The sequence below is a fragment of the Mustela lutreola genome, chromosome 6 (assembly GCF_030435805.1).
Source record: "Mustela lutreola isolate mMusLut2 chromosome 6, mMusLut2.pri, whole genome shotgun sequence".
NCBI classification, from domain to species: domain Eukaryota; kingdom Metazoa; phylum Chordata; class Mammalia; order Carnivora; family Mustelidae; genus Mustela; species Mustela lutreola.
Window position 1 is genome coordinate 29,263,045 of NC_081295.1, and position 20,336 is coordinate 29,283,380.

Below are 20,336 nucleotides of genomic sequence, written 5' to 3' on the forward strand. Positions count from 1 at the left end.
CCCTGATAAGAGGAATTTGAGAGGCAGTGTGGGGGGTTTGAGGGGTAGGGAAGGAAAAAATGAAACAAGATGGGATTGGGAGGGGGACAAACCATAAAAGACTATTAATCTTACAAAACAAACTGACAGTTACTGGGGGGGAGGGGGGTGTGGAGAGGGTGGTTGGGTTATGGACATTGGGGAGAGTATGTGATATGGTGAATGCTGTGAAGTGTGTAAACCTGACGATTCATAGACCTGTACCCTGAGGCAAATAATACATTATATGTTAATTCTAAAAAATATTGAGACTATTCGTTGATCACACCAGTGCAACAAATATTTGATTTAGCCCAAGTCATCAGATATAACCATCTTGAATGTTGTGGGGAAATAAATCATATGATTTTCTAAATTCTTCAAACTTTTGAGTTGGTAATTTTATTCAAGGGCAAAAAGAGACCTTCAAACTACTCAATTATAAAAATATTATTTCTAAGTGTTAAATACTATAGTCAAGTAAAAAAAGAATACTGTATCCAAAATTTTGATTCCAGAAAGGAGAACTAATTGCAACTAAATTGCCAAAGACAGAAGAAAATATTTTTGTTTTTCAAAAATAGTTTTAAAGTTGTCTGTGTTCAAAGAATATTAGCAAAATATATTTACCTTATATTAATATATGACATTATCTTTAATTTCATATGTTTTCTCTTCATATTTACCAGTAAGTTTATAAACCTCTTAAATATGAAAGAGAATATAATCTCACTATGACACAGGGTCTAAAGTTTAAGCCCTACAACATTTTTTTTACTAAAAAAAAAACAAAAGAGATGGTTATATACAAAAAATAAATGAGGTGCTAGAAGATTTAAAAATGGTAAAGCAGTATTTCATGTTCAGAGCTATAAATTTACATACAAAAAGTTTCATGTACCATCTGAGAGATTTTTCTATAAATATTCCTTATATTTATAGAACTGAAGAAATTATAGCACTAGAAATATATAATTTGAATGAGATTCACAAATTTTTCAAGAATGGAACATAAAGACATTTGTACAAAAGACTAAATATATTAAAATCTCGAGAAAAAAATGCCATAGTCTCAGTATATTTGAGGTTTATAAATATTCTTCTAAAGATTCTGGTGCCAAGGAATAAAGGACTTATTAAATGGCAAGAAAGGAACGACAGTATTTCCACACATTCACTAATTTAGAAAATTAACTGTAATTTTCACCATGCAAGTTACAATTCTTTTTTCAATTAGAAAATTATTGGACTAAAAATCTTCAAAAAAAAAAAAAAAAACTCATCTACCCTCTAACTTGAAACCTTCTTTCAGATTGTACTTTAAAACATGTTTTATCTATAGAGAAGTATTCCTTCCTTCATGTTACAATTTTCGATTTTTGCTTCCTTCATTAATTGCATTTCTCCATTGAACTAACTGCAATGAACTTCAAGCCGCAGAAGTTTCTCTTTTCCTCAGGCCTCAATAACAGAAGAAATACTCATGTGTCCTGAACCTGGCTTTAATTTAAACATATTCTTTTAAAATAAAAATCACGAGGGTGTTCCTGATTCTTTCTGTGAACCTTCGTTAGCTAACGATTGGCAGAAGACAATTAGCGGTCACCGTGCTAAACATTACCCTTGCTTGGAAAGATCAAAAATAGTTTGTTTTATTATAACAACAATTGCTTTAAATTGTAAAAAAGTGACATTTACCTTTTCCAATTGAGCGTTTTTTTTGGATTTGTATAAAAACTCTCCCACCGCCACAAAAACTGAGAGCACCAAGCCGGCTGCCAGAACAATGAAGATGCCACCAATATTTTGAACCCCCAGGGCACTGGCCTCCTTGCTCTCCTCCTCAGGACAGCCATTGCCTCTCCACCACTTCTCCTTCATCATGTGCAGCTTGCCTTCCTCTTGCAGCTGAAGAATTGCTATGGTGATTTTGTCTCTATATGGAGAACCTAAGAAAAGAAAGGGTATGTTAACTCTTTCAAGGAACCCAGAGTTTTATAATTAAAAGTTAACATGATGAGAAGAGGACAGAGCTTTGTTCAAACGCTCCAGAGCATGCCAATTATTTATTTTCAGTAGAGAAAAACAACTGACCAAGGATAGAAATTTACTTTTTTTTTTTTTAAATATCTTTTATTTATTTACTGGACAGAGAGAGAGATCACAAGTAGGCAGAGAGGCAGGCAGAGAGAGAGGGGGAAGCAGACTCCCCCCTCAGCAGAAAGCCTGATGCGGGACTCAATCCCAGGACTCGGGGATCATGACCTGAGCCGAAAGCAGAGGCTTAACCCACTGAGGCACCCAGGCACCCCAAGGATAGAAACTTAATGAAAGAAGTAATTAACAACATAAAGTAATGTCTTTCTGATTTTGAAGGATAAAATCATCTCCTTTTCAAAATCAGGAAATTCAGAGCACTGGGAATTAAGTAAAACCAAAGTAGAAACCTAAAAAAGAAATTGATAAAGTGCAAGGATATTTAGCTAATATATAGGAATCACTCCACACTGAAACAGAACATTGATAAACCAGTAATCTCTCTTTTCAGAAAAGTTGTGGGAAAAGTTGTTTTTCCCAGGATCAACGGGCTGTACTCAGGGGTAGCTAATACTTTGCGAGTGATAGGTGCTCACTCCTATTTTTTCTTTAATCTGAATAACAGAAATAACAGTCTTCTACACACTCGGATCCTTCAAAAATCATCATGGTAATACACTGTAAGTTTTTTGGGTTTTTTGTTTGTTTTGTTTTTTTAAGTTTATTTATTATTTTGGGGGGGAAAATGTTCTCTCCAGTGGAGGTAGCAGTATGAATGAAATTTAGTATTTATGTTGATGGGGGCAGATATTCATCTGAATTAGCTGTTACATGATAAATAATAACTTTCTAATTAGTTTCCCAAAAGCATAGAATAAAACTCAACGACGTGCATCTTTCAACACCTATCCCAAGGGACTGGTGTTACCTCTTTTTCCCACCCAGAAATAGCCTATATCTAAAGTTCCATCTTCTTTCCTAAAATGCTTCACTGCACATTCCACTTTTCTGCATCTCCTCATTCATAAGTTCTTCTGTTTACAGAAAAATACTAATTTTCAAATTTTGCAACTTCTTTCAAAATGCAGAATAGTAGATTACAGCCGCTTGTATACAATCGGTGTGGACGTTCCTAACTACGCTAACACGACAGATCGTTCTGGTACATACCTGGTGTAAGAGCGTCAGGAAAAAGTAAATAAAACGTGTATACACATATGGGTAGGTACCTCCATATGTATAGAGAAACCACCCAGTTACATCCCACTTTTTGCAAGTGTTGCAAGGTAACCGGAACCTCAAGTAATTTAAATTCAGTTAACAAGTAGAATCCAGAACCAAACATTAACTAATAACAACATCAACAATAATAACAATATAATAACAATTCAACAAATCATTAGAACAGGAAAATCACACTTGAGGGTTGGTGTGTGTGTGTGCGCATGTGTTTAAACAGATCTTTGTATCAGAAGTCCATTTTCTACCAAAAAACTGCGCTGATCCATTACTGTATTAAGTAAAATGTTGTTCTCACCAGTATTAAAGGTTAGGATAATTTCTGTACATGTAAAATTATTGCTTTTTTGAAAAATATATTTAACATGTTCATTTTTAAACCATTTCCTGCCTTTACAAAATGTCACAATTAAAAGAAAAAAAAAACCTAGTAAAGCTTTTGCAAAAAATTTCACAGAACATTGTCATTCAAGGCAGCAGCAACTTTTGATAATGCATAAAATAATATACGCAAAAATCTGAAACTCTCAGAAATATTACCCTCACACATAGTGCCACAGTAATAGGAAAAGAAAATATTTTTATCTGTGGAATACAATTTTAGTTGTGTACACTGCACGGTTAAGATCAGTATTTCCTGCATTTTTTTTTTTTTTTTACTTAAATATACCTACTGGGACTTATACTAAAACTTTATCTTTGTTAAGAGTGATTAAAAACTTCATCAAGAAACTTTTCTGCCTCATAAGGGACACCACTGTATACTTTGTTTTAACTTGTTTAATATAACAAGACCAACATAGCATCATTCTCTTAGAAAGAACAGTCACGCTAAAAGCAGGGAAGGGAAATCATAGAAAGTAAGTAACCTGATGAAAAAGTTGGAGGGATGGTCTACCTAATCCAGGGATGGCTATTTCTTTAACATAATCCTTAATCTCACTCAGAAGAAATGTGTAGGTATATGGCTTCTGTACATTTTTCCAGTTTTCCTTAAAGGAACTATTATCCATTCCTATATTTAGAACTCAATATTTTATTTCCATTATACAACTAATTCCTCATGATAACAGAAGAATTTCTGCTTTTTTGGCTTCTTTGTTGTACTCTCTTCCATATGCTACTCCAGATGAAAATATTAAATTTAAAATCAATTTAAAATTTTCAAAATCAGTTTAAAAGACTCAGGTCTCAATTGACAAGCCTTGCTCAGTCTACCTTCTGCCTTGATCACTAACTGAACACCCAGTCTGGGTCATCTAGTATTATCATTACTATTATTTACGTTTTAGGATGTGACTTATTTTCCTATGTACATTATAAACTCTGGAATAGATGATGTTTATCCATGTATATCTATCATTTGTCTCTATCATCTATCATCTCAATATTTTTTACATGATTCTCAGTTCTGAATATTTTTTCACATAATAGGCTCTCAACAAATGTTTCATATTATGAGGAGCATATCTGACTGAGGCATTCTTATCATAATGGAAGAGTAACAACCTAGTCCTTTTGGTTTGTTGGACGTGTATTTCAAAACCATAAATTAAGGCCATCTGTTGGGCTATCCAGTTTTCATTAATTCACTGCATCTAACCTAACACCAGCTTCAAGGTCACTCTTACTTTGAATTACCATTCTGATTAACCATGCATATTCTCTGTAAAATAAATATTTGATAGAGGGAAAAAATCCCCTTAAGCAGAATTGCAGTTCATCAAATATACCTTTTAATTGGAAATACAGCAGCTGAAGCAAATTTTGTGCTGATAGTACTTGTGAAAATAGTACTTGTGGCCACATGTGACACATATAAAATGTGGCTTCTCTTTTAGAAGTACAATAGTAAGCAAAATTTGGGGTGAGAGTGACTTGAAAAGTAGACTTCAAAATGGAAAATTCTTGATACAGCTAAGTATTATTTTTTTTCAGCTGAGTATTATTTTGGGTCAGCTTATTTCTCATCCCAAACAATACTGAAAGAATATTATTTTATTGCCAACCTACCATAACCATTAAACTGCATTAGGATGTTTATTCTAATATCTTCAAATACAATATTCTCCTCTACATTCTTAAAATAAGAAACAGACAAACAGAAGCAACCCACTTTCCAACAAATGATAGATACACCTTGATTTCTTGCTTGGCTGAGCTTCCTAATTCTAGCACTTAACAGTAAGCATAAAAATTTCCCATTGCTAACAAACCTCCCCAAAGTTGTTTTCCAATATAAATATAGTAGTGTGTGTATGGAATTTGGTTTAAATCAAAGCTACAAAGTTAATATACCTCATTTTGAGGTTTTAACAAGATAATATAGGAAATAATTGATGACAGTAAATCCTTGCCATGATTTACCTATCATTTTGTCATTGATTTAGTTCAAATAATTATTTTTGTAAAGAAACAGCAATTCAACAACAAATTATTACTTCTTTGGTACATCATTTGATAATCCTGGGGAAACATTTCTATACAGACACTAATTGAATTCCAAGATGGGCTGAAATTTCATCTCATTGAAAAATCTCAAGGACACGTTGAGAGCAAAGAACAAAAGTATCTTTCATCCTCCTTGTGACATGAACAGCCATGCGCTTAGCCCCAATGAAGTGAACAGCCACTAGCTAGATAGATACAGCTTGCGTTTTGCCCAGACCCCAACCCAGCTTCAATCCATATGCTGGCAAGTGAGGAGCCCTGAGAGCACTGAGCGGCTATGAGAGAAGCTGCCTCCTAGGAAGATGTGTATTTTTGCAAGAGGACTCTGAGATTGATTGGAGAACTACTGAGAAAATTGTAAATATGTCTATAATAACACGTATTCTTGCACCTAAAAGTCAATCCTCAAAAGCTTAAGGGACAGACAGATAGCCACAAATGAATGAAGCACTTTTGACAAAACATATCTGAAAAATTATAACATCCACAGTGGATAACCTTCAGCTCCACTTTAAAAATTTCAACACAGGGGGTGGCTCAGTGGGTTAAGCCACTACCTTGGGCTCAGGTCATGATCCCAGGGTCCTGGGATCGAGTCCCGCATCGGGCTCTCTGCTCAGCGGGGAGCCTGCTTCCTCCTCTCACTCTCTGCCTGCCTCTCTGCCTCCTTGTGATCTCTGTCAAATAAATAAATAAAAATCTTAAAAAAAAATTTTTCAACACAGGGCTACCAGATATTTTATTTCATTTTTTGTGAGAACACATGAACCATGTTACCTAAAATTCTCTACATTAAAATATTAGCAAATAAATCATTTTCTGAAAAAATCTTGCAGGATATGCCAAGTACCTCTTAGAGTTGAATTTAGCCTTTTGATTTTCACTATGCAATCTCCGATTATTGGTTCCTTTATATTCTTGCTCACAATGAGATTTTCTTTGGTTATTTAAAAATGTAGTGCATACTGACAAGAACAGGACTATTATGTTTAAATTTTTTTTTACAAGTTGCCAAAAACCTATAAGTTAGAGCAACAAAGAAGTTTATAAATTCTTATGCATTCCTTGCATTTAATCACCAGTCAGCAGTTTCCTTTGGTCAGTGCTTTAATAAGTAAAAGTCAGTGCTTTTGGTTAGCCCAAAAGATCTGAGGGTGTCTGCTGGAACCCTCAACTTCCATTCTTAAGTTACTGTGCTGCTGGCAATGTTAAATTTTACGAAATGGCTCCCTGCTTCCTATGCCGAGATGAGTGCAAGGTTGCCATAAATGCACAATAAATTTCAGGTGCTTTTAGAGCTGTATCTCTTTTTACCATTCATTCCATGAAAAAATCTTCCAATAAAGATAGAACCAAACCACACTCTCTTAGAGATTTTGCCTCAGTAGAAGATGGGTTTTATTGCCTCAAAGAACACTTTCCCTCCCGTATTTGTTTTTAAGAAGTGCTAGGACAAATTTTACATTTACATTTCAGATTTAATTTTATATTGCTGTATCTGCAGATTTATGTTTTTATTGAATCAATAATGTTCTTATACAGTACCATAGCATCATTGTACATTTTCTCTTAGGACTTGTTTCCGTTTGTAACTAAAACATAACTTCTGTGATTGTTTAATGCCCATTGACCCTAACAAACTATAAATTTCTTTTTTTAATTTTATTTATTTATTCAACAGAGAGAGATCACAAATAGGCAGGGAGGTAGACAGAGAGAGAGGGGGAAGCAGGCTCCCTGCTGAGCAGAGAGCCAGATGCAGGGCTTGATCCCAGGACCCTGAGATCAGGACCTGAGCCGAAGGCAGAGGCTTAACCCACTAAGCCACTCAGGTGCCCCCAAGCTATAAATTTCATAAGGACAGGTATAACACCTGAGACAGAGTAAGAACACCATATTTGTTAAATGAACACATGCATAAATGAAAAAATGTATTAATTAATAAATAATTGATCATTTATGTTTGTAATGTTATCTTTAGTTATTTCTTATGAATCCAAACTATGTCTAGCTCTATAGTCTATATGTAATAATTATTAGATTTATTTCAAATGAAGCATTTAATATATGTAGCAACTAAACACTTTCATGGGGCCCATTTCACACTTCCTGTTAGATAACAGCTAAATTGGGTACTGTCTCCCTCTTTGCATTTTCTTTTGAAGATCTCCCATCAAAAGCCTTCAATTTGATAGGACTATAAGAAGTCCATTAATGAGAATCACAGAAATAGAAGAGTGATCTTATCTTGAAATCTAATTACCAACATTTTAATCACAGAATAGTAAATAACAGATAAAAATGATTCATTCTCCAAAATACCTTGTAATCTTTCCACATTGGAAATCTAGGAACATCATTTCCTTTTTTAAAATTTTTCAGTGGTTCAGTGGTATAGCTCTTTCAGAGCTATAGAATAAAATATCCACTCCTAAATATGTCATGAAATCCACTTCTTCAATCTATCTCAGGCTTCCTCTCTGATTTTACCTCTTCTACTTACAGCTCAACTGCAGTACACACTAGTTGTACCTTCCATTGTCTGGAGAGCCCCATTTTCACACTTCCTCCAATTTTCTGGATGAAATTCCCCTAATTCAGATAAACTTCTGCTCACTCTTCCCTATATTTGCACACTTTTTCTTGAGTACCATAGATATATACAGGATCCCTCTTCTTTGGTGCCATAACACATGCAAATATTCTAAAACAATATTTGGTGTATCATATTCTAATGTTTTTCCATCCTTCTTTCCTTCCTAGATGACGATATGAATGCCCTAGGGGCAAGGACCACGTCAGAATCATGTGTTTTTGTTGTTGTTTTTTGTTTGTTTGCTTGCTTTTTCTTTACTATATGACACTCATAGATACCACGTAGCACAGGTGCTAGATTCCAGGCATATAATGATGGACAATGCCACATGTGTCCTATCCTTGAGTTTTCACTGCAACAAAAACAACAAAAAACCACACACACACATTGGATATATAGAGAATAAAGGGTATAAAAGTAAGATACAAATAACTTAAAAACCACAGATATATCCTTAGTAATTCTCTGTGGTACATGTTTTCTGATGCAAATACTATAAATATAATATGTTTAACCCTTATTACACCCCAGTTGTGTAGACGTGATTCTTCCACTTATAGATAATGATGTTGAGTCTTAAAGAGGCTCAGTAACTTCAACCAAGACACCAGCAATACTCAGGTGAAATGAGAATTTGTACATAAGTCATCTAACTAATAGTCCACACATTCTATATAGCATGCAAAGAAAACGCCTTTCACATGAAAGCCAGCAAATGCAAGGCAGTCATCTTTGGAATTTAGTATTTACACATTTCACCTCCGTGCTTGTACTTTTTTTTTTCTAATAAGAGTGATTCATTGATTTTACTCAGTCCTTCTAACCAAAGGATAACAATCTGGCATAGTCAGTCCGGTTAACTAACCCATAATAGAGTTTGAACCTATGACCTTGGACTAATCAGAATAAGAAACCAACTAAATGAATGAAATGATCTTGCACATAAAACCTATGAGAACCAACTCTGTTTTCATAAAAATTATCTATTCATGCATTGTTTGGGCACCATTTGGTCAGCATTTACAATATTAATGAGGATGGCTCACACTGTTGCTTATAAACCATCAAATCCCCCCTGGAAGCTTCCTAGATTCTAGCACGCAGGGTCTATTGAGGATGTCTGTGGAGCAGGCATAGCTTACTGAGACTCTCATCTGTTTTCAGTGACATGAAATCTAGACTTTAACAATATGCCAGGGATATACAACTTATACAAGTATAACTTGACTTTTTTTGGTTTAATTCAGGTTCTGAAAATTATTAGATCTTGATTTAGCCTTGCAAAATCACTTCACCAACATTAAAATTATGCTGCTTATGCAATGAAAAAATAGAATGCATTTTAATGGAAGGTTTGACCTGCAGAAAGATGAATAATTTGCATCAATTTTTGTGCATTATGTTCAACTAATGAAGACAAATGTATTCATTCATTTCAGTAAAGCTGAAGAACTGAAGGCTGGCTATTTTATGCATCTATAAAGATGAATATTACAGTACTTATTATGTGATGAATTGGGAATTCTAGAAATGGATGGTGAGCAAAACAGGGAAAAAACATGCTTCTCATACTGATTTCTATTTTTATAAACACTGGCATCTGCCTTAAACAAACAACATGCCTCCCCTAGTACCAATTCTATATCTCTCACTTCATCAAAGAACAAGAAATAAAGAAGCAGTGAGATCTCATGGATTTAACATTAGAAGAGGGAAGTGAAGAAAGAAATTCCACATTGTTCACATGTCAAGGTAGTCTACTTCTACCGTAAAGAGTCAATGATACAACCTATTGCAACGTTTTTTACTTTAGGCTAATTATGTATAAGAGCATTATAAGGAGATTAATGTTACTTGAGAATCAGTAATAGGACTACTGCTATTTTGTATTTATTAACATAAAATGTTATAGAACAGTTTTTTTTTTTTTAAGATTTTATTTATTTATCAGAGAGAGAGAGGGGGAGAGAGCGAGCACAGGCAGACAGAATGGCAGGCAGAGGCAGAGGGAGAAGCAGGCTCTCTGCTGAGCAAGGAGCCCAATGCGGGACTCGATCCCAGGACGCCGGGATCATGACCTGAGCCGAAGGCAGCTGCCTAACCAACTGAGCTACCCAGGCGTCCCTATAGAACAGTTTTTAAAGGTAACTTGAAAATCCTATTATGAAATAAGAATATATCGTAACATTTATAATTAAATAATTAAATACAACAGAAATAAAATATATGTAATAATTCTGTGTGTGATAAAATTAACTTTAGGGGTGCCTGGGTGGCTCAATCATTAAGCATCTGATTCCAGGTTTTAGCCTAGGTCATGATCTCATAGGTTGTGGGATCAAGTCCTGCATTGGGCTCCCTGCTCAGCAGGGAGTTTGCCAAAAGATTCTCTCCTCCTGCTCCTCTCTACTCTCTCTCTCAAAAATAAATAAATAAATCTTTTAAAAAATTATCTTTAAGTCTAACCTTAGTATCAAAAATCACTATAAATATATCCATGTTACATTAATCTCTATTTCATTTTTATATTTCTGCTTTATATTTTTCATGTATTACATATGTCAGCAGGTTGTATAATTGTGATATGACTAAGTTAATTTGCATTTCATTTACAGAAATAATTATTCACTGACTACATGAAAATTAATATTGATTTAACCCAACAAGTAAAATGGGAATGAATGATATTATAGAAAATTTTTAGCATCAACAGAGAAAATGAGCACAATCCCTCCATCCCCCATCAGCTGACATATATTTCACATTTATTAAAGTGATGAGGACTAGCGAATGAAGCACGCCACTAGCTTGTTGTTAAAAATAGAAATAGTTTTAATGACTCCCTTCAGTCACTTTACAATATTTCTACCAAATTGAACATAGCAAAGCAAAATAACCCCAACTGGCCATAATGGATTTTTTCTAGACCGTTGCTTTCCTACCAGCTCATGGACCGCTGAGTCTGCCTAGTCCTCGAAGTAAAATGTGCACTCACCATTCGAAAGAGAGAAGCCAAGAAGGCTTTTAGTCTGGGCAGTAAGAAGGGAGGTAATGCAATAGAAAATGCCATTAAGCAGAAATGCTCCCTTTTCAGATAAATAGATTATTACCTATGGTGAATTAAAAGGCAAGAGACTGCAACTGCTCACACATTTTAAATATTCCCTAGTGAAAACTGCAGTGATTTGCTTTGATGCTTTACCTCATCTAGAATTTTTTTTTTCTTTTTTTCAAATTCTTTTAAATGAAATAGGAAGTTCCGTTAAGAGTAAGAACACCTACAGCTTCAAAAATCTACCATACAGTACATATCACGTTGAAATAACACTGCTGCAGTCAGGAAAACGGAAAGGGATAGAATGTCACCCCAAGCTTAATTAAGCCGGCTTATGCTTATTTAGCATTTACCTTCACATCATTGTTGATTGCTCCACTAAAGTTATTTTTGTGTAAACAGAGCTTCCTTAATTAAATAGCTTATATTGGAGTCATTCAGCGATTTCACAACACACTTTGGGCAGTTCTCATCATACTCAGAATGATGAATGGTGATGGCAGGCCCCTAGAGGAATCACGCTGGAGGAGGCCTAGCAGGCTAACAAGAAACTGCATGGGCTTTTGGGGGGTTAAGGAAAATATACACAATTTTTTAAATATTTCTGATTTCCCACTCCAAAACAGACAAAGTATTTTCCATTTTAACCTTCTCCACTTAACCTCATGTGCCTCCATGACAATATCTGGCGATTTGAACAACAATAAAAGCAAAAGGATTTCTTCTCTTTAATCACATTTACAGTATTAGTAAAGATGAAATTTTCACTATGGACTATGGCTCCTGCAGAATACAAACTCAAAATCCTGGGGAGTTTCTGGCACTAATCTGAATTCACAGAACTTGAGCCCATAGTCCTCTACTGTGAATATATTTATCTCATTAACTCTTACTGCAAAAGAACAAGAGCCTCAAATAATACTTTTTTCATACCTGAATGAATTTTTTTTTGTTTGTGATTAAACAAAATTTTGAAACTAAATAAATATGTTGTATTACAAATAATCTTCAATATGCTTGAACAGCAACGACACAAAAGGCAAATGTTAATTAACTCATTGAAAAATATAGATTATGATATTGGTTGAAAGTTTATGGCAAGTCAGATTCTCATTCAAGTACTAGAGTTACATGTCCTTGTGTTTACTAATGACTAAATAAATATAAATAATTCACAAAGCCATATTTCTAGTAGAGGTAATGATAGAGTAAATCATAAATTACTGCCTGGAATCTTTTCCTTAGAAGTCAAGAATTTAAGGAAGTGAAGTATGAGATGCCTCTTTTTAGATTATACTTCTTTAATGAAGTTATATAAGAGAGTTAAGACTCACTCATAACGGACTGAGTCTCAAAATAATTTTGGTTTTATGCCATGTTATGAATGAATAAAATATAATTTGTTAAAGAACTTAATGTTATCATGTCAAAGTGAAAACAAGTTCTCTGAATAAGAAAAACAAGATATATATTGCAATACTTCCAGGTGATTGATTTGATTATTATTCCTTTACATTACTGTTTTTAAATTTATCTCATTCAGAGTTAGGCTAAAAATAAAATATATGCTACATGCATTAAATAACCTTTAGTGATAATGAGAGGTTAATAAATTTAAATTAATATTTGGCAGTGAAAATAAAGAAGAACATGCTAAAATAGTCTTGGTCTATCATTTTTCTGTATCATAGTAATTTTTCAGATTTTTAAAATTTGTATTCCTATGTACTGATAATTTTACATTCAAATTCCAAGAATGTCCTTACAAAAGTTAGAAATTTATCATGTGCTATTGCCTAATTTTAAAAAATTACTTTGATGGGGTGCCTGGGTGGCTCAGTGGGTTAAAGCCTCTGCCTTCCTTCGGCTTAGGTCATGATCCCGGGGTCCTGGGATCGAGCCCCACGTTGGGCTCTCTGCCTGCTTCCTCCTCTCTCTCTCTCTCTCTGCCTGCCTCTCTGCCTACTTGTGATCTCTGTCTGTCAAATAAACAAGTAAAATCTTTAAAAAAAAATTACTTTGATGAAAACACTAATATGCTACTATACCCCATTAATATATACACTACAAAAAATGATTCCACTTAGATATATAATACAACATACCTCTTGCATTGCCCTTGCCAATATCAATGGATATTTTCCACAATAACTCAGGTTTCTTCAAAAGGACAAAAGTTGATCTGATCAGCTAAGTTGAACAGATAACAGAAAAAAATCTACATCCTGAGGTTTATAGTTTAATTTGGCTTTTTTTTTTTTCATCTTATCTATAGATAAGCTTAAAATTAGAGGAAATAGAAATTCTAGGTGCTATGCCTGGTATTTTCCTCAATTTAAAAAGGTACATTAAAATATAGCTTATATATCTATCAATATTTTGAATTGTTTTATATTTTATTAATAAGCCTCTATCTTTTAGTAAAGAGTGTCAGGGGTATGGTGGGACTGAAAACTGCTTTTTGTATGTTTGTTTTGTGTATCTATAAATCTGTTTCTGTTTTGTTTTCCTTCTTCATTTTGATTTTTAGATTCCATATGTAAGTGAAATCACACAGTATTTGTTTTCCTCTGTCTGACTTACTTCACTTAGCATAATACCCTCTAGGGAATTGCAAGATTGTTGCAAATGATGATACTTTCTAATAGCACATTATCAGTCTATAGTCTAAAATATAAATTTGCTTATACTCCAATTCATAAATGAGTATACTTGAAAAAATGGCAAAGAATCATTCACCACAAATTCCAAATAAATGGTACATGAACTCACGAAGTTCTTGCGTTCATTATGCAATTCTTACTGAGGGAAAGAATCATACCAGACCTAACCATGGAGAATGCCACAGCTGGAGCACTCCATTAACAAAAAACTTTGCTCCTCAGGTAATAATTAAGAATACTCAACCATTAATAAATATTTATCATATATTAGAGTTAATTATAAAACTTCTGAATTAATACATACATTGGAATAACAACAAGGCTTTGTTTGGGAGGGTTTTCCCTGATTGAGGCAATAAAGGTGTTCATTTTGTATGCAGAATTTAAAAACAACAATAACATCCACTATTACACACACTAGCAAGGCAAACATGTCAAAAATAAAAATATCCCACCTCAAAAATATCTTCTGTACATCTAAATTCTAAATTATTACTGTTGAGTTTTAATAACACAGCTTTTATTAAGCTTTGAATTAACATACATTTAATTTCATAATCTTTCATAAACATTGTATTCCACTTGGAAACTAATTTGGAAAATGTCCTTTATATAGTTTACCCCCATCCCCACCCCCCACAACAGGTGATCTCAGCGACACTTGCATAACGGGAATAAGAATCCAAGATTTTGTGGATTTTTTTGTTTGCTTGTTTTCACTTCTACAGTGAATACGGAATCATTATTTGGGTCTACAATATATATATAGAAATATGTTGGGGCGCCTGGGTGGTTCAGATGGTTATGCATCTGCCTTTGCTCAGGTCATGATCTCCAGGTCCCAGGATTGAGCCCCAGGTTGGGCTCCCAGGTCTGTGGAGCATCTACTTCTCCCTCTCTCTCTGCTTGTGTTCTCTCTGTCTCTCTCTCAGATGAATAAATAAAACCTTAAAATATATATATTTAGCAATATGCAGTTTAATAGGAGCTAGTGTCTCAAAGCTCTCTCAAAACTAGTCCAAACTACTTTGAACTATTTGATAAATTTGAGAAAACTTTACCAGATATAGTAAAATTTAGTGTAGAAATTTTTTGGTGAAGTCATTATGGTCGAAAAGTTTGGGATTTCCCAGACATTTGAAAGTTACTAGAAATGATCTCAAAGAAACAAAGACATTTATAGTATTGTAATTTCTGGAATTGCTCATGAAATTAGATTTCCATAAATCTATGCCTAACTTTCCAACCATTGTATATATGTTCATTTGAAAGAAATTTTTCTCAATTAAAACTAATTAAATTTATGAGTAAAGCCAAATTGACAAGTAAATATGGCTATGCTATTTACTAAATATAAATACATGAAGATCACTTGTGACCAATCAATTAAAAATTTGCAGAAGTCAAGACTCAGAAAAATTATAATGTTGTTATTTCTTACTGTGATGGGCCAGTGAATAGCTGTTTTCCCCTTCATTTCAAAAAACACATTGATGTAATTAAAACATGTCAATATGTTTTTGTTTTTTTTTTTCCTTTTGTATAGTTTCCTGTTTCTGTTGTAACAAATCATCTCAGGACACCTAGATGGCTCAGTTGGTTAAGCATCTGCCTTGGGCTCAGGTTATGATCCTGGGGTCTGGGACTGAGCCCCACACTGACTCCCTGCTCAGCAGGGAGCCTGCTGCTCCCTCTCTCTCTGCCCCCACCCCATTCCTGTGAGTATGAGCACTCTCTCTCTCTAATAAAGAAATAAAATCTAAACAACAACAACAAAAAAATCACCACAAATTTAGTGGTTTCAAAAAATACAAATGAATTATCTGATAGTTTTAAGGGTCAGAAGTTCTAAAAGTGGTATGTCTGCAAGGCTGCAATCCTTCTCCGACCTCTAGGAAATAATTTGTTTCCTTGCATTCTAAACTAACTCCAAGACGTCATCTGCATTCCTTGGCTTGTGGCCCTTTCCTCCATGTTCAGTTCAGCAGGTAGCATTTTCAAATCTTTCTCTGTCTCTTCCTCCTCTCAACTCCCTGATACCATGGTCTGAATGTTTATGACCATCCAAATTCCTATACTGAAACCTAATCTTCAATATAATGGTATTTGGAGGTGGGGCCCAATTAATCATTAGATGGTACCCTCATGAATGAGATTAGCACTTTTATAAAAGGGGCTCCGGAGAGATCCCTGACCATTCCACCATGTGAGGACACCGTGAGAAGATGGTTGTTTATTAAACAAGAAGCAAGTCTTACTACAGGGAGTCAGCTGGCACTCAGATCATGGACTTCCAGTTTATAGAGCTGTGAAAAATTTCTGCTGTTTATGTGCCACCCCATCTCTGGTATTTTGTTGTAGGTGCCCAAATGGATTAAGATATTCTTCCTTTCACTTCTTCCATCATCATGCTTCCTTAACTGTGACTTCCTTAATTTGTTCCTCTTTCTTATAAGGACCCACCTAGTTAACATATTCACATGTTTTGGGGGTTAGGTTGTAGACATTTTGGGGAGCCATTATTATGCCCACCACATGTACATGTGAACTGTCATGTTATATATGAATACATTTGTCATGAATATGTCTATGTATAGACATATTCATATACGTTATACACATATATGAACTTTAATACATCAGAGTTTTCATTGTCTCTTCTGGCAATTGTTATCCTTTCTCTTTTTACTTCTTTTTTTATACTTTATTTCATTTCATGTTTATTATTGAAAATAACTTTGCCATATGAAAGAAAAAGGTTGTTAAAAATAACTAATCCTGGTGTCAAATATTCTAGATATGTTACTGGTAAACAGTCTGCTATTTCTCTTAAATAAAACAAATACCTTCTCTAATATAAAACAGTAGAACAAATATCCACAGAAATCAATGAACCATTTGTGGCCCATTCTTTTCATTAATTTTCTAATATTATACTCAATTCTACACTATATTAACTTTCAAATACTATACCCATAAGCCACAAATCTGAAAAATAAAATGCAAAAGCTTTTATTCCTAAAATATTTTTTAAAGGTAGAATGGAGAGGGTCTTTTACATTGATGTGAGCCTTTTCTACACTGATACACAGACATGTCTGCTGACGATTTTGATAGAAATAAATTTTTCTTTTGTTACTTACCTGTTTAGAAGCCGATGTCCAAATTGCTTCCTGGTTTTGTACCGTAACAGAACATAACAAGATAGATTTGTTAAAAACAGAATTCCGAATGGCATACGGAGCCACTGTTTCCCTTCTCACAGTGACTAAGATTAATGAACAAAGAACCAGGGACTGACATAAAACCTACCCATGGGGGTGCCAACACCATAACCTTTGGAGTCGATGAGGCCGCCAATCTGTGTCAGGTTACAGTTCCGCTGGGTAACAAACTCAATGGTTGTGGACTCCATTAGGAAAGCATAATCAGAGGTGAGGACTCTCTGGATTCCTTCTTCATTACTTTTGACGAGTACTGACTGCCTCCTGCTACTCATAAAGGCCCACATTTTGTCATACGTAGATATTTTTGATTTCTAGGGGAAAAATAAAATGGGTAAGAAAGATATTTCTTAGTTTCCACGTGATCCTACAATATTTAGATGGAATTCACTGTATTTAATTTACCCATACTACCCTAATTGTTTTACTAATAATAGTAATATCTACACAATTCCTCATCTCATACGTCCAGGTTTAACACTGAATTATTTAACAAACATTTCAAAAATAACTTATGTTAAAAATGCATAGCTGGTAAATCTTAGAAGGCAATAAAAAAGAGAATATCAATATTAATAGGAGGAATTTGTGCTTGTATTTCACATGCGTATCTCAAGTGTATAATTTTATTTTTCACCATAACTATAACATCAAATTTGGAAGACACTGACACTGAACACCAACTGACACTGCAAAACCTTGAGTTTTTGTTTGTTTTTGTTTTTCCCTGCATGGTGACTATAAAACCAATGTCACATTATCCTCCAAATATACACAAATATATAGGCTGAACAAATAAAGGCAATTTGTTACAAATAAAAATTTCCACTGGGACACAGTCTGGACACCACAGAACCTCTTTTAGCCTGACTCAAAACAACAAGAAATCTATCATTCAGATCAAGATTCCTGGACCGATAAAATTGAATAGATCTTATGTCCACCGGAAAATCCTTGATAAGGCTTGACTGGGATTTCATTAGTGAAGGAAAGAAATTGATTTTGTTCAGAAGGCACTAGTAAAACAAAACCATGGAAAAGGTTAACATCTGCTTATGAAAAGCTCATCTGGAAACCCTAACCCTAGTTAAATTCTTACACAAATACAAAAACAAAACAAAACAAAACAAAAATACCCTGAAGCTATAAACACAAGGACAATATTCACTATATTCATTGCACTGGCATAAAAAGTTAAAACTGTTTTCAAATAAATAGATATGCAATCTTTCTACACCTTAAGCATGTATTTAGTCTTACATGTGCTAGGTCATAAATGGGATATTACCACTTCTTCCACCAGAAGGCCGGTGCACAATAATACTTTGAAAAATTCAGACACGGTTCCAATGACGATAGAAGAAAAACCTTACATGTACTGGGAGGAAAAACCTAAATGTACAATGACTGCCTTCCAAAAAGAGGTATAGCATTAGGGCTAAGAGAGGGTAGAAATGCAAACCTTTGTTCTCCAGTGAAACACGAAAGCGTACCAAAAGCCAACAGCTTGAAGTTTAAAAGATAAAGATAGCAGCTAGAACATCTAGAATAAGATTGACAGGATTACAAATTTGAGAAACTATGGTGGCATGTCAATTATTTTAAAGTAAAATAATCATATGTTGGAAATAAGAAAAATGAAATGAATATTTAAGGTTATGATGAAATCTTTATTGGAATAGTTAAAACTGATAGATTTTGCACAGATTCATTTGACTTTCCAAATCAGTAACATAATGAGGATAGCCAGAATAAATTCCCTTCCTTTCAAAGGTACAGAACTTATCTCCTAAGGATTTGCATTAAGAGAGGTCTAAATACAAAATAAAATCAAAATTAAAGCTCACCTGCAGATTGAGATTTTACATAAAAAATTAAATTGCACATAGTTTTTGATTTAGTGATAATAGATACACAATCCCATAAATAATAATTCTAAAAATGTATGTCATGAAAACGGCATACTCATCAGTTGATAATATAAAATGTAACTCTTTAACAGAGAGTGTTAGTGTGGTATCATAACATGGGCATACTTTCCAACAACAAAACCAAGCAGAGAGAAAAGAAAGCATACAAAAAGTGTACAGGAAGTTATTTTTGCTTGTATTGACCATAAATTACTGAAATTCTCTCTTTCGTTTCAGTTATAAGAGTATTAACAATCGATGTTTTATTGCTTTAGTTACATGATTTCCAATTTCTAATAACACATTCCATTCATTGATAAAATTTAATTTAAATAAAACTTGAACATTAATATTTTTGTCTCAAAGAGGGAGGGAATGGAATATTTACAATGACACTAATCATTCAAATATGTCTATATACTTGTAAAATAATACATAATTGTGTCTTTCTTTTTATAATATTTTGTTATATTAGAATTTCATAATATTATGTATTATAAAAATTTTATATTAAAGTAGCATTTTCTGATTTAAAGACTATATATCATAGGAAATTTTAAAGAATAGAATTACATTTTTAACAGTATAACATATCCATTATTAATGTTGTTATGTAAACAGATCAAACTTTTTAACAACTGAAAACCAAGAAATTAAAAACCAATCCCAAGCTATCCTTTACAGATATATATAGCTTAATTTTGAATTAATGTGAATGTAGAATTATTTTACATTAGAAGTATCTTATCTATGACTTTAATTGAAATAAGGATTTTACAAAATTCATTTGCATATAAAATTCTTTGAATGCTTTGCTGCACTGATTTCTTTTTTAATTTTTTATAAACATATATTTTTATCCCCAGGGGTACAGGTCTGTGAATCACCAGGTTTACACACATCACAGCACTCACCAAAGCACATACCCTCCCTCCCCAATGTCCATAATCCCACCCCCTTCTCCCAAACCCCCTCCCCCCAGCAACCCTCAGTTTGTTTTGTGAGATTAAGAGTCACTTATGGTTTGTCTCCCTCCCAATCAGGGAAATACAAATCAAAACCACAATGAGATATCACCTCACACCAATCAGAATGGCTAAAATAAACAAGTCAGGAAATGACAGATGCTGGTGAGGATGCGGA

The 20,336-nt window shown here is 33.9% G+C and overlaps 1 protein-coding gene across 3 annotated transcripts in view; it reads right to left on the minus strand.

Moving 5' to 3' along the window:
* The window catches only part of GRIK2 (glutamate ionotropic receptor kainate type subunit 2), a 644,466-nt gene that overhangs the window by 11,839 nt on the left and 612,291 nt on the right, over positions 1-20,336 (minus strand). For all 3 annotated transcript variants that reach the window (XM_059176999.1, XM_059177000.1, XM_059177002.1), the window contains exons 15-16: positions 17,372-17,597; positions 1,717-1,967 (exon numbers count right to left, since the gene is read on the minus strand). In XM_059176999.1, the coding sequence (XP_059032982.1) occupies positions 1,717-1,967; positions 17,372-17,597 (477 nt within the window). The remainder of the gene's footprint in view (positions 1-1,716; positions 1,968-17,371; positions 17,598-20,336) is intronic.